Source organism: Anolis carolinensis, chromosome 3 (assembly GCF_035594765.1).
Source record: "Anolis carolinensis isolate JA03-04 chromosome 3, rAnoCar3.1.pri, whole genome shotgun sequence".
Lineage (NCBI taxonomy): Eukaryota > Metazoa > Chordata > Lepidosauria > Squamata > Dactyloidae > Anolis > Anolis carolinensis.
Window position 1 is genome coordinate 111,917,908 of NC_085843.1, and position 14,478 is coordinate 111,932,385.

The following is a 14,478-nucleotide window of genomic DNA, read 5'->3' on the forward strand; positions in this document are numbered from 1 at the left end:
ATGGGAATTCTTGCTTATTTTTCTTGTTCTTTGGTTACCTGTTTAATTTCTCCCATTACATGAAATAGCTAAACTAATCAGAACCTAATTAAAAGCAAGCATTTTATCAATACAGATGAATAAGATAGTTATGTCTGAACCTGGACCTAGAGGGATTTCCCTTTGCCCATGATAGGAACCTTTACTTCTTGGTCTACTGACTAAGAGGCTGACGGGAGCCATGTATTAGCATGCCGCTCATTAAGAATCCAGTGTTCTGTACAGGTTTAGTTCATTGTTACATCTAAACCCAAGGACTGTGTTTAGTAAAGTACCATTCATTAAGTATTCAAATATTATAAAGGTGTTTAGATCTGGATTTTAAGATGCCTAGTTAAAAAAAAAATAAAGACTTCTCATACTTTCAGTTATTTTTTAAAAAAATAACCTTACTGTATACACTCATGTAATATGTGTTGACCTCATATATAAGTCATGGGCAGGTTTCGGGGGCAAAATTATGGATTTTGATATGATCCATGGATAAGTCAAGATACATTCTGTGGTGAGAGGAAATCACAATTGTTGCTGTCTAAGGCTTTCATGGCCGGGATCACAGGGCTGTTGTATGTTTTCCAGGCTGTATGGCCATGTTCCAGAAGTACTGGAACATGGCCATACAGCCTGGAAAACATACAACAACCCCACAATTGCTGCCTTTGGGGGCTAGCCATTCCTGGCTAATGCCGTTTTCCTGCTCAGGCTTTCAAAAAGACTGGAAGCAGTGCCATGGTGGAGAGTAATGGGGATTCAGTATGTCTTTAGGTTCTCCTGAGATGAACTAAACTCTTGCCTTTTGCCATTCTACACAGAGAAAGGGGTGGCTCCTTTTCTTGTTAAGGGTTAAGGTACAATACTTACATTGACCCTTGGAAAAGTTGTCCAAGGTTTTTGGGTTGTCATTTTGACTAAAATTTCTAAACCTGTATAGAATGTTTAAAAGTTCTGTTTTACAAATCTGTTTTATTCTGCACAAATCTTTTTTATTCATTTTAATGTGGTATTTTCTAAATGAGATTTTATAAAGGGCTATAATAACTTCACGTACAATGTGATGTCAATCTCTTACATTGCCATTTCAAAAATTGAATCAAGATATTATATTCTAGGTATTCAGCCAAACAGAATCCAATTTGGCAGCGTGCAAGTGCAACCTGCTGAAGCACTGGAAGAACATGGTATGTTGATTCAGTTGTATATTATATTCCTAGAAGATCAAATGATTTATCTTTAACTTAGATAAAACTAGAATTAAACAGTATATATACTGTTTTGTAATACCTTAAATATTTATGCAATTTTTGTATAATGTTTATATAGTTGAAAATTTGCACCGTCAGTAATTAATAAGTCAAATAAATGATCTAGCCTGCAAGTTGCTTCACATGCCCAGAATTGCTTGACTACTGTATGCTAGTTGTTTGTGAACAGAATACAAATTAATTCAGCCTTTGTTTTATCTTAGCTGTTGAATGAACTTTCACTGTGCATAATGGATTGATAAGTCCTGACAATCCATCTGGCGTATTTCCTGTTCCAATACCATATTTTTGTCTATTGGTTAAATATCATGAGAATTACTGTTGCCACTAGCTTAAGTGTTGTAATGGTCTACTTTCACAGCTTATGTTCAGTTTTTGTTAAGCTTCATATGCGCAAAAAAAGCACACAAAAAGCCCCTCACACAAGCAGATATTTAAATTGCAATATTAAATCATCATGATTAAACCTGATTTAAAATATATGACAAAATTAACACATGCATGCTGTGTAAGGTTGTTTAATCCACAACATTGCAGTATTTTGGTGTTTTATTTAGATTTTATATTAGTGTGTTACTTTTCAGTAAGGCTTCATATTAAACATTTTGAAGTTCTACCGAGTTTTAACAGATCAGTTAAGGAACAAGAAAAGAGGAGATGCTTAAATCAAAAACAGTTAAGTTTTTCCTCCTCTTCATAGCTGCCTGAATCCAGAAGCCTGTGTGCACTTTGAATATTGAAATCTTCTGTGTGTGGAAGTATTGCTTCCAGCCTGCTCATAAACAAAGAGAAGGTAAAGAACACAGAAGCCTATCTAGTCCAGCATCCTGTAATCCTCAGTGAGTAACCAGCTGTTTGCGGGAAGGCCATAAATATGACAGGGCACTAGCCTTCTGATGTTGCAAACTGCTGCTTATACTGGGCATCATATATAAATCATGGTTAGTAGTACCTGGCAGCTTTATTTTATGTTAATTTGTGTACAGGTTGATTATCCATGATCTAAAATGCTTAAGATCAGAAATATTTTAGATTTTGGATTTTTTTTTTCGATTTTGGAGTACCTATATTTGCATATACATATGTAAAGACAATTCTTGGAGATGGAACCCAAGCCTCAGTACAAGATTCATTTATGTTTCATATATACCTTATACACATAGTCTGAAGGTAATTTATGCAATATTTATAATGATTTTGTACATGAAGTAAAGTTTTTGTACAGTCAAATATCAGGAAGCAAAGATGTCACTTCCTCAGCCATCCATGTGGACAATTTTGGATTTTAGAGTATTTTGGATTTTTGAATTCCAGATAAGGATTGCTCAACCTGTAATAGACTTTTAACAGTCTGATTTGAGGGGTTTTGTTGTATCTTATGGAAACAACAGTAAGAACAAAAAGATAATACTGAAATTAGACTTTATTTAAGATAAAATTATATTAAAGTGAAATCTATTATTATTGTTATTACTACTACTACTAATACTCATATTCAACTCTTATCTCTTAATTGAGATACAAAGCATCTATAACAAAAGCTGAAGTCTTGGTGAATTTAATCCTGAAAATGTTCCATATCAGATGTGCTTTTTTTTTTTACATGCGCCAGTAATCAGTACTGGGCAGATTTCTGAACTTCAAGTGGCAGCCAGTGACTGCTCAGCTCCTCTTACACTCATGGTATCTCTGGGCCAGCCTACCTGCTTTCTGTCCAGAAATTTTCTCTCAGACTTAAGATGGATCACAATACTAGATGTCAGCTTTACATTTATTCCCTTGCCAGTTTCAGTCTCAAATATTTACCATGTGAATTGGGAAGTGTAAAAATGTTATAGTCTTTTATTTCCATAAAATAAGAAAATTCCTGACTCCATTACTGGGTAAAGGGTTCAAACATGTAAACATTTTTGGAAAATGGTAGATAATAGAATATGAAGTAGGTTGTCTTTTGCTAGAAGAGAATGAAGGAGAAAATGAAATCTATTCACCAATAAACTCTTAGCCGTTGTGAGTTTTATTGCTAGATTTCATTGTGCCTTAAAGACATCACATTTTACACATAGACAGCAGTTGGAGAACAATTTAAAGGGACTGTAAATTGGTAACCACTATGAAAAAATAACTTTGTATATCCTTTAAGTAACTGAAGTAGAACAAATCCCTGTGTTGAAATTGAGAGACAAAAACTTAAAATGTTGTGTAGCCTTTGGTAATTGGTAAAACAGAATTGAAAGAAGGACTTTTTAATTTGCTATGGAAAACTTAGTCTCTCTCTCTCCCCCCCCCCCCCCCAATTTTGTGGGTGTTAACATCTATTTGGTAGACCAAATGGGTAGTTGAGGAATACGTCAGAATTGATTTGTACATCTTTGGTGATCTGCATAGATTGCAAGAAATTCTGGTTCCATATTGTTTAACATTAGCAGCTTATTATTACAGCTTATTAAAAACAATTCATTTGCCGATATTGAGATAACTTCAGGAAAAGATGGGAATAGATATTTGAAGGCATTTTGAGCTCAGTTCTGATAAAGAAAACTAATTTCTGGGCTAAGCCTTGATTTTGTAGTTGACTTTATATTATATACTGTGGAGTTCTATTTAAGAAAATAGTGTTTCCCCTAAGCCTGAAGACTGTGTATTGCTAAATAAATTTTATAATAACACCAAGAAATTTTGTTATGATTCATGCCACACAAGGAAAATAATATGCTTGTGAGATAAAATTCCACCAATTGTGAAATCTTGGGAATTTGATCTCTTTTTTTCCCAATTAGCTTCATTTCATATAGCAAAAGCATGAATCCATTGACAGTTTGGCCAATATCCACATAAATGTGAGGGGTGATGAGCTTAAGTTGTCAAGGATTTGTGGTATTCATTCAGTAAGTGTCCTGTGCTTTTCCAGTAGCCCTTTGTTTCTGCTGTTTTGCTGCTGTTCTGTTACCCTGCAAAATCTCATATTCCACTGGCTGTTACAAAATTTGAAATAGTTGCACATGTAACATTAAAAAGATGTACTGATTGTCAAAAATCAAATCTTAAATTAAATTAAACTGAACAAATCCAAACAGTGGAGCACCAGTAACTTAGATTTTTTGGCTTTTCTCCAGTTCATTTTTATACTTAAAAGTTTCTAATTTTCAAAATGCTTTAAGATAGTTTTGAAACCATGGCATGAAAAATTAGTGGGCTTTTTAATGCTAAAGATAAAGAATTTTGTAAATAGACACAGTTAGGATCAGACAATAGAAATAGGTTAAGACATTAACTGCTTCCGTTTCAGCAATGGAAGTTTTCAGCTGGAGAGCAGAAAGCCAATGGGTGGCCTCGGGGTGCTGTGGGTACGAGTGTTGCTGAATAATCACAGGTTGACAACGACATGACAGAGTAGAAGATCAGCCTTACATCTTATACCAGTGAAACCAGATCACAGGAAACAATTGAAAGGTAAAATATTTGAAACAGATGTCTCCATTACAAATAGGGATACTGAAGAGATATGCCCAAACATGTACATTGCATCATTTACTTGTATTTTTCCCAGTTAGCTTAATTGGGGGATATTGCGAAAAACTTTGGCAATCAGATTAATCATGGTAGTAAAAGGAAGGTCTGTGACACATTTAATGGAAGCAAATGTAGTTCTCACAAAGCATACATTTAGCAGGAAGATGTACTCAGTTACAGTTCTCCTATCAAGATATATTTGCAATTATATTAATACTTTCAGCATATACCTAAGATGCCTCAAATGTACATTTAAAATGTGATGTGGGAAGTGATACTGAGCAACATGGAGGTGTATTGTGGCAGGTATTTATTGGCCTTAGGGGGATCCCCATTAAGCACCTCATATCAATGCAGTCAGAGCCATATCAATACAGTACAAGCAATATTTATATTGTTCATATTGCTATTGTTTCTGAATCTGCACTCTGCCTACCATCTCACTCATAATAATTAGAAAAGAAGGGAAGATTTTTCATCTCTTAACTGACTGCAGATGCAAAAAATTATATCTTGGTGAATATGCTCTGTGTAGTATGCTGTACATTTTTTGACATTAACAGGCTTAGGATCTGCTAAATTTGATCTAGTGTTCATTTTGTTATGAAATCATAATATGTAGTATATTCTGTATGTATATTTGTATATAGTATTTAGAAAAATGTAAAGTTTGTTTGTAACAATAGTATCAAAAACACATTCTTTACCCATATATTACTTGGCCCACTCTCCTCCTGTCAGAAAAGAGCAGCATATTTATTTATTTACCACATTTATATCCCGCCCTTCTCACCCCGCAGGGAACTCAGAGCTGCCTTACAGCAAGTCACAAATTTGATGCCATAGACATAGACAATAAAATCACAAATACATTAAAACAAGTCAAAAACATCTCAACATTAAAACCAAAAAAACTCAACAGTAAAACCAAAAAAAAAAACAAAACACTAATAAAACCACATATTTATTTTATTTATTTATTTCCAATATTTCTACCCCGCCCTTCTCCCCGAGGGGACTCAGGGCGGCTTACACAACTGGCAGGATCACTACCAGTATATCATAATACAATAAAATAACAAAACAGTTAAAATAGTTAAATAACATAGTAAAATGCAATATATAAAAGATTTAACACAGTGCAACGCTGAATATATATGCCAGTCATCCAAAGTCGTGATCCGTAGCTGTTTCAATTGTCATTGCACTATTCCATATTTCCTTTAATTGCACTGCAGGTTATTGTCTAAAAGCTTGGTCCCAAAGCCACATTTTTACTTCTTTTCTGAAGGTCAGGAGGGAGGGAGCAGATTTAATTTTGCTAGGGAGGGAGTTCCACACACGAGGGGCCACCACTGAGAAGGTTCTGTCTCTCATCCCCACCAGCAATGGAGGTGAGATCAAGAGCAGGACCTCCCCAGGTAAGCTGGGCCGGACCCATTTAGGGTTTTATAGGCTAAAGCCAGCACTATAAATTGTGCTCAGTAGCTGACTGGCAGCAACGGGGGGTTGTATTCTCCCTGTACGCTGCCCCGGTGAGGAATGTGGCTGCTGCCCATTGGACCACTTGAACGTTCCGAACAGTCTTCAAAGGCAGCCCCACGTAGAGTGCATTGCAGTAGTCTATTTGAGATATAACAAGAGCGTAGACCACCATGGCCAAGTCTGGCTTCTCAAGGTATGCACACAATGTTTAATTGTGCAAAAGCTCCCCTTGCCACGGCGAGACCTGGGGTTCCAGGTTCAGTGATGAATCCAGGAGAACTCCCAAGCTGCAAACCTGTGTCTGCAGGGAGAGTGTAACCGCATCCAGCACAGGCCGTAACCCTATAGCCTGTTCAGCCTTCCAACTGACCAGGAGTACCTCTGTCTTGTCTGAATTCAGTTTCAATTTATTCGCCCTCATCCAGATCATCACATGCACCTGTTCAGGATGTGAACAGCCTCCTAAGCATTAGGTGGAAAGTAGTGATAGAGTTATACTCTATATGTAAAAGAGCAAGTACCAGTACCATAAAATGCTTCCAATCATTGCTTTAGCAGATTGCAGGGGGGAAATGCACAATGGTAAGATTATCTGCCAAGAAGATATTCTTGCAATTCCTTATTGTTCCAAGATTGCACATAAATAATGCACCTGTTAACAATTTTCAGTATTACAGTAGGGCTGGTGGTGTCCTGTAGGTACATTGAAGTCTTGATTGTTTAGGATTATAGCCAGCACCTTAAATTGTTTCTAAAGAGCAATAGAAAACAAATTCAGTATTGAATCTTTATTATAAAATACTCTATGCCATCTTCATCAGAAAACATGGATGAAAAACACGTATAGCCACAGATGCAATAAAGTTCTCTGGCTACAAAAGGCCCAAGCCCTCAGCCCCATGGCTGAATACAATGCACAGGTTTTGCTGCCTGTTGCTGTTATGGTTTTGTTTGGACTAGGTGAAATAAAAGTTAGAGAGAAGTGGGTAATACAAAAGTATGATAGCAACAAACAATTCTATGTCAACTAATTATCTTGCCTGTTTATTCATATAACTTAAACAATATTCTTAAGGAAATTTAACTACACATGCATTTATTTATTTAGCACTATTAATCCTATGGTTGGCCTAGTAGAAGACAACTGGCGAGGATCTGTTTTTAATCAACGGCACAAAATTGTGATCACCCCAATGTCACCGAATGGCCACAGCTTGTAAGAGGTAAATGCCAAGATAATTGTTGATTTTTTAAAAGTATCTCAGTGAACATAATGTTTGGGAACGCGTTTTTTTTGGGGGGGGGGGTTGCTTTGTAATTGCTTGAGTTGGCGGTCTTTAGGAGGACATTGTCAAGAGAAATAAATTGGATTGACCACTCTTTCTGTATTCTTTGCATGTAATTTAATATTCTTTAAAATGAGACAGCCCCAGAATTATTCCTTCAGAGAGACTGCTTCTAGTCCAGTAAATGGCAGAACCCATAATGATTATGTTTTAACTTCATGCTACCTTACTGGAAACAGGCTCATGGCTTGCAGAAGAAATTGTTGTGTTCAAGACACTTGGTAATGTTGCTTAGTACAACAGATTTGCATTCTTTTGCTTTTTCTCTCATGAAGAATTGCAGTGGAAGCTTGCAGAATAGAGAAACTGCTCTAAGGGTTGTTGGAAGTGAGCCACCATCTGAAATTGCTAGTTCATGCTGCAGTTTTCAGATTTGTGTGTGTGCAGTGACCACACTTTCTGCAGTGGAATTGAGGAATAAAAACAAAACATGTGCAGTGAAATAATATCAAATTAATATAAACCTTTGTGAAATGGGTTTTATACAACATATTGATCACTTTATAGTTCTGCAGCATTTCTGTAAACATTAATTTTGAAATCATATCTTACATTGAAAAACTTATGTTTAAACAACAGATGCATTCTAGATTCTTTTGAATAAAGTTTTAACACAGAATTTCCAGTCTTTCAGCAATTTTATTTTTAAAAGCTGTTCTGTACGTCAGAGTTCTGGAACTATACGAACATAGTTTGTTGCTTCCTAATGACACTCATAAGTATCATTTCTAACAGGGCTTTAGTATTTAGTATTATACATCTGAGCTACTACTTTGGAATGGCCCTGAGTCCCCTATGGGTGAGAAGGGCGGGATATAAGTATTGTAATAAATAAATAAATAAATATAAAGAAGTGGCAAAATTCTGAGTCATCTGAAAACTTGACATGCAAATATAAAATACTGTAAAACAAAAAAAAATCCAATATCTGTAACAGGGAATACCTTTGTTAGAGCAGCCTAAGCCTCCCTTTCAGAGCTGCAAAGTCTGGGAATAGTCAGGCAGAATGGCTTCTCCTGCTTTCCCACTAAATGTCTCTGATAATATTGAGTTTGACAAACATGCTTTCTTCAAAGATCTTAAAACCTGGGTAGGTTCACAGCCTGGACTCAGGCCTAGAGTTTTATAGGTGAAAATACAATACTTTAAAGATGAAGCTGCTGTAACAAAAGAGCTATATTCTCCCTATAACCAGCCTCTATTATTAATCTGGCTTCGAGTTTTTGTATTAGCAAAAGTTTCTAAATGCTCTTCTCAGGCAGCTCCACATAAAGAATGTTACAGTAATTCAAACAAAATCTAACAAAGGCATGTGTTGCCAGGAATAGTTAGTACAACATTTTAATTGAGCGAGTATGCTCCTAGCTATTGCCAAACCTGAACATAGAGGCTCAAGATTTGATTCCTAAAGGAACACCCAATCTGTGAACCCTTGTCCACTCCATTCAGTTTATCCAGATTGACTAATTCAGTTTTAATAGAATTAGTAATACCACTACAGTCATGTAAAGAAACTACATTGAGAGCTGTTACCATTACAAGGTGTATTATATTGGAGGGAATTTTCAGTTTATTACAGTTTATTATAGTCACATTGAGTAGACTAGATAGTGACAATGTGAACTTTCAGTCATATTGTAGATGCCCAGATTGATACATGAGATTGTCACTATACCAGCACCAGTGGCCGAAGAGGTTCTCTTGCAAATCCCACAACAACAAACCAGGGATGAGCTTGCAGCATTGCCTAGTTTGGAGGAAGTCAGCAAAACCATCAGCCAACTAAAAAATAACAAAGCCAGTGGACGTGATGGAATCTCTGCTGAAATCTTTAAAGAGGGTGGACCTGAGCTGATGCAACAATTCCACCAGCTCATTGAAAAAGTGTGGGCAACTGAGAAAATTCCAGCAGCCTTCAAGTACACCACCATTATCACCCTTTTCAAAAAAGGGGAAAGAGCAGTCTATGGAAACTATCGCGGTATCTCCCTTCTAACCTCTGCTGGGAAATCCTCGCAAGAATCCTTGTAAACCACCTCCTTCCTATTTCAGAAGACTTCATGCTGGAATCCCAGAATGGCTCCAAGGGAACATTGGATATGATCTTCACTACATGACAGCTCCAAGACAAATTTAGGAAACAAAATCAACCTCTGCACATGGCATTCACTGACCTTGCAAAGGCATTCGACACAGTGAATCGCAGTGTTGTCTGGACCATCCTCCTAAAAATTGAATGCCTGAAAAATTTGTGAACATCCTGCAGCTCCTCCATTATGTCATGATGGCAACAAGGACAGCAATGACTCCCAAAGTGACCCATTTAAGGTGGTGTCGTGTGTCAAACAGGAATTATTTTCCATCTCTATCGCTATGATACTTCACCTTTTTGATGGGAAGCTGCCTACCATAGTGGAAATCATCTATTGGACAGGTGGCAAGCTATTTAACTTGAGCAGATTGAAAGCCATAACTATAGTTACAACATCTGTTATCAAACACCAATATGTTGATGTTCAATCAGAAGAACTACAAGCCACCTTTGCAGAAGCATACTAAAAGCTTGGCCTCCCACTGAACATTAAGAAAACCAAAGTACTCTTTCAGCAGGCACCAGCCAATCCCCCTGCAATGCCAGAAATAGGGCTTAATGGTGTGCCATTCAAAAATGTTGACAATTTAAATTACCTTGTGTGATGACTCATGGGCCTTGTAGTCCTGCTCAGGACATTGTAATTCCTGATGAAGATGAAAACTTGGGTTTTTTACCTTCCCAGTCTGAACTGGATTCCTCTCAGCCAGATCTTTCCCAGGCAGATCTGGGAACCTTGCACCTGCAAGAAAGTTGTCTCCCAGAAGTATGTCAAACAAGCCCAGAGCCTACTTCTCCCGTATTCTTGCGCCGGGAGTTTTGTAAACAACAGAGAAGTTTAGATTCAGCTTCGCGCAGGAGTGCGAGGATTGCAGCTAAGAATGTGGCCAATTAAGACTGCTTCTCGTGAGAATCTTTGGGGAGTCTCACATCTGGTCTCAGAGTTAGCTTTCGGTTCTGATTCCCAGAGAACTGCTTCGGCGGGAAGCTAGACTCTATTTAGGTGTTTTACCCGCGTAGTAACTTCGCGGAGTCAATTCGTCAGCCTACGGAGCGAGTTGTGTCTGGACAGCGCGCTCCGGTTCAAGCCTCGCTCCTGCTCAAGCCTTGCCTTGCTATCCAGCCTTCGCCTTGCTTCCCAGCCTTTGTTTATCTACGGACTTTGCCTTGTTTCCCAGGATCAATCCTTGCCTTGTTCCACGGATATATCAAGTTATTCCACGGACCTTGTTCTTGTTCTTAGTTACCTTGTTCCACGTTCAAGCCTTGTTTCAAGTATCAAGTTATTTCCTAGCCTCGCTCAAGTTTCATGGACTAAAGGACCTTGTCATCTCCCCTCACTTTGCTTGGCAAAGTGAGTGTTTCGGTTATTGGATTACAACTTTGGACCTTAATATTTCTTATTGGACATTGCTTTTTTGGACTAATTCTGACCTTTCCTGAAAGGTCTAATTCTGGACTATTTTCTACACTTGTTTTTATTAACTTTATATATTCCTACAATAAAGATATTAGATAGATTCTGGCCTCTGTGTATGGTTATTGGTGCTCTGCAGCCTGGGTCGTGACAGTTTGACTCCGCCACCCTAAGCACCAATTAACCTCGGTCAGAATGTCTACCGGAACCGTACCTGGGCCGAGCGGCCAGCCGATTACCTACACCATCGACAAGGAAGAGGTGGACCGAATCCGTGATAAGCTCAATGCACAGGATGGAGAAATAAGGGGTTTGAAGGAACGCGGAGTTCGTCTTCCGGCCATGGCGTTGCCAACCAAGTTTACTGGAGAAGCTTCTAAGGTTCATGTCTTCCGTCGCCAATGTCAAGCTTATCTGGAGGCCCGTGCTGCCGAGTTTCCCCAAGAAGACATCAAAGTGGCATGGGTTTACAGTCTTCTAGACGGGCCAGCGGCCAGCTGGGCGACGGCACTGTTCGACCAAGCCTCTCCACACCTAAGATCAGCGCAACACTTCTTGGACCACCTCAAGGAGACTTGGGGAATCGAGGACAATTTGGAGGCAGCCGGTCACAAACTCCGTCGCCTTTTCCAAGGAGACAGACCTATGTCTCAGTATATAGCCGAGTTCCGAGTGCTGGCCCACAACACCGGCTGGAACGATGTAGCCCTCAGGGGACAATTCCGGGAGGGTCTCAACATTGAAATGCTGGAAGAAATCTCCAAGGTGGATCCTCCCCAGACCCTCGAGGCACTCATTGATCAATGTTTACGGGCTGAAGTCATGATTGCCAACAGGAAACAGTGGGTTCGAGGCCAGGGCAGTAGAGCCGGGGCAAAACCCCCCGCTCCCGCCAGCGTTCAGCCACGTCCGGTGTGGAGACCCCCACCGCCAACCCCATACCCCAGAGGAGGCGAGGAGGTGCCGATGCAGTTGGGCAATGTGCGTCCCAGACTAGATGCCGCCGAGAAGGCCCGTCGTCAACGCTTAAACCTCTGCTGGTACTGCGGGAACGGGGGCCACTTCGCCAGAGAGTGCCCAGCCAAAGGGAAGCCTGCCGCCCGTCTTGCGGCGGCGTCCTCCACGGAGACGAAGGCGTCTGAGCCGACTGGCACACAGCCGGCGGGGGAAGCCAACGACCGGGTGTAGAGGGGCTCGCCAACCCGGTCAAAAAATCCATCCAAGAGCCGCCAACCGGGGTCCTGTTCCTTCTCGTGGTCACATTATGGTCAGCAAAAAGGGGACCCGTCATGATCCACGCCATGATAGACTCTGGAGCTACCAACAATTTCATCGATAGAGAGTATGCCGACTCTCTGGGATTACAATATCATGATTTCAAGAATGCCCGTGTGGTGCAAGCCATAGACGGCCGTCCCCTCAAGACGGGCCCCGTAAGTCAGTGGTCGGAACCCACCAGGATGTGGATAAGGGAACATATGGAAGAGATTTCCTTCTTTGTTACCGAGGTTCCCCATTTCCCTGTGATTTTGGGAATTCCATGGCTGACTCTCCACGACCCTAACATCTCCTGGTCCAACAGAGAACTGCAGTTTGCTTCACCGTACTGCCAAAACCATTGCCTCGTAGCCAAGGTATGCCATGCCACAGGCACCGAGCCCATCATCACCTTGCCAAAGAAGTACTCCGAGTATTGGGATGTATTCAATGAGAAAGAAGCCGAAAAATTACCCCCACATAGACCTTATGACTGTGCCATTGACTTGGTGGAGGGGGCCCCGATCCCGCGAGGGCATCTCTACTCCCTGACTGAACCAGAGCAAGAAGCTCTCAGGGAATTCCTAGAGACAAACCTTCGCAAGGGATTCATCAGACCCTCTCAATCCCCAGACGCCTCCCCAGTGATGTTTGTGAAGAAGAAGTCAGGGGAACTACGCTTGGTGGTGGACTACAGAGCATTGAACAATATCACCAAGCGGAACAGCTATCCCCTGCCTTTAATCTCGGATCTACTGGATCGGCTTCGAGGAGCCAAGGTTTACACCAAGCTGGATCTTCGGGGGGCTTACAACTTAGTTCGCATCAGGGAAGGGGACGAGTGGAAGACCGCCTTCCAGACCAAATTCGGATTATTTGAGTCCCGAGTTATGAATTTCGGTTTATGCGGAGCCCCCGCAACGTTCCAGCATTTTGTCAATGACATTTTTCAGGACTATCTAGACAGGTTCTTGATAATCTACCTGGACGATTTTTTGGTGTTTTCCAGATCACAATCAGAACATGAGAACCACGTCAAAATGGTGTTACAACGATTGCGGGATCATGGACTTTATGCCAAGCTGGAAAAATGCGCTTTTGATCTACAAGAGGTAGATTTCCTTGGTTACCGCATCTCGCCTCTAGGGCTTTCCATGGATCCAGCCAAAGTTTCAGCAGTATTGGAATGGCGGGCGCCAACTAACAAGAAAGAGGTGCAGCGTTTCTTGGGGTTCGCGAACTACTACCGCAAGTTCATTCCAGATTTTGCCCGCTGGTCCGACCCCATCACTAGCTGCATCCGTGGAAAGCAGCCTTTCCGCTGGACTGATCAAGCAGAGAAAGGGTTCCAGCAACTAAAGAAACTATTCACCTCCCAGCCAATTCTACAGCACCCAAATCCTGGAACCCCTTTTGTGGTGCAAGCGGACGCCTCTGATGTGGCAATTGGGGCTGTACTCTTACAACCGGTGGGAGATCACCTCCACCCCTGTGCCTTTTATTCTCGTCAACTAACCACACCAGAGAGGAATTACACCATTTGGGAAAAAGAACTACTGGCCATAAAGGCAGCCTTTGAAACTTGGAGACATTGGCTAGAAGGGGCCAAATTTCCCATTGAAGTCCACACTGATCATCGTAATCTAGAACATCTAAGAACTGCCCGCAAACTAAATCAGAGGCAGCAACGTTGGGCTTTATTCTTTGAACGTTTCAACTTCCAGATCCATTATGTGACCCCAGCCCAAACCAAGCAAGCAGACGCCCTGTCACGTAAACCGGAATACGCTGCAGGACGCAAGGAGACCTTTGAATCCCAACTGCTACAACCTGAGAACTTTGCCACGCTCACGGTGGGGAACACCAAATCCATTCCCATTGGTTCAACTTCCCCTACTCCAGGACCCATCGGTGCTCAAGAAATCAGGGCTAGTCAGCAAGCAGATGCCTGGGCGCAGGACCAACTTCGCCAAGGTCTGCATTTTCCCTTTTCGCTTAAAGATGGGCTGCTCTGCTATAGAAATCATGTCTATATCCCACCCGGACCGGGCAGGGAAAAGGCGCTTC

General features: G+C 40.7%; 1 protein-coding gene across 4 annotated transcripts in view; it reads left to right on the forward strand.

Annotated features, from left to right (window-relative positions):
• The window catches only part of ube3a (ubiquitin protein ligase E3A), a 57,664-nt gene that overhangs the window by 16,466 nt on the left and 26,720 nt on the right, over positions 1 to 14,478 (forward strand). For 2 of the 4 annotated variants that reach the window (XM_062975366.1, XM_008107097.3), the window contains exons 2-4: positions 1,149 to 1,217; positions 4,591 to 4,754; positions 7,408 to 7,522. In XM_062975366.1, the coding sequence (XP_062831436.1) occupies positions 7,503 to 7,522 (20 nt within the window). In that variant the 5' untranslated portion in view covers positions 1,149 to 1,217; positions 4,591 to 4,754; positions 7,408 to 7,502. The remainder of the gene's footprint in view (positions 1 to 1,148; positions 1,218 to 4,590; positions 4,755 to 7,407; positions 7,523 to 14,478) is intronic. The other 2 variants (XM_062975367.1, XM_062975368.1) reach the window with 2 other exon arrangements.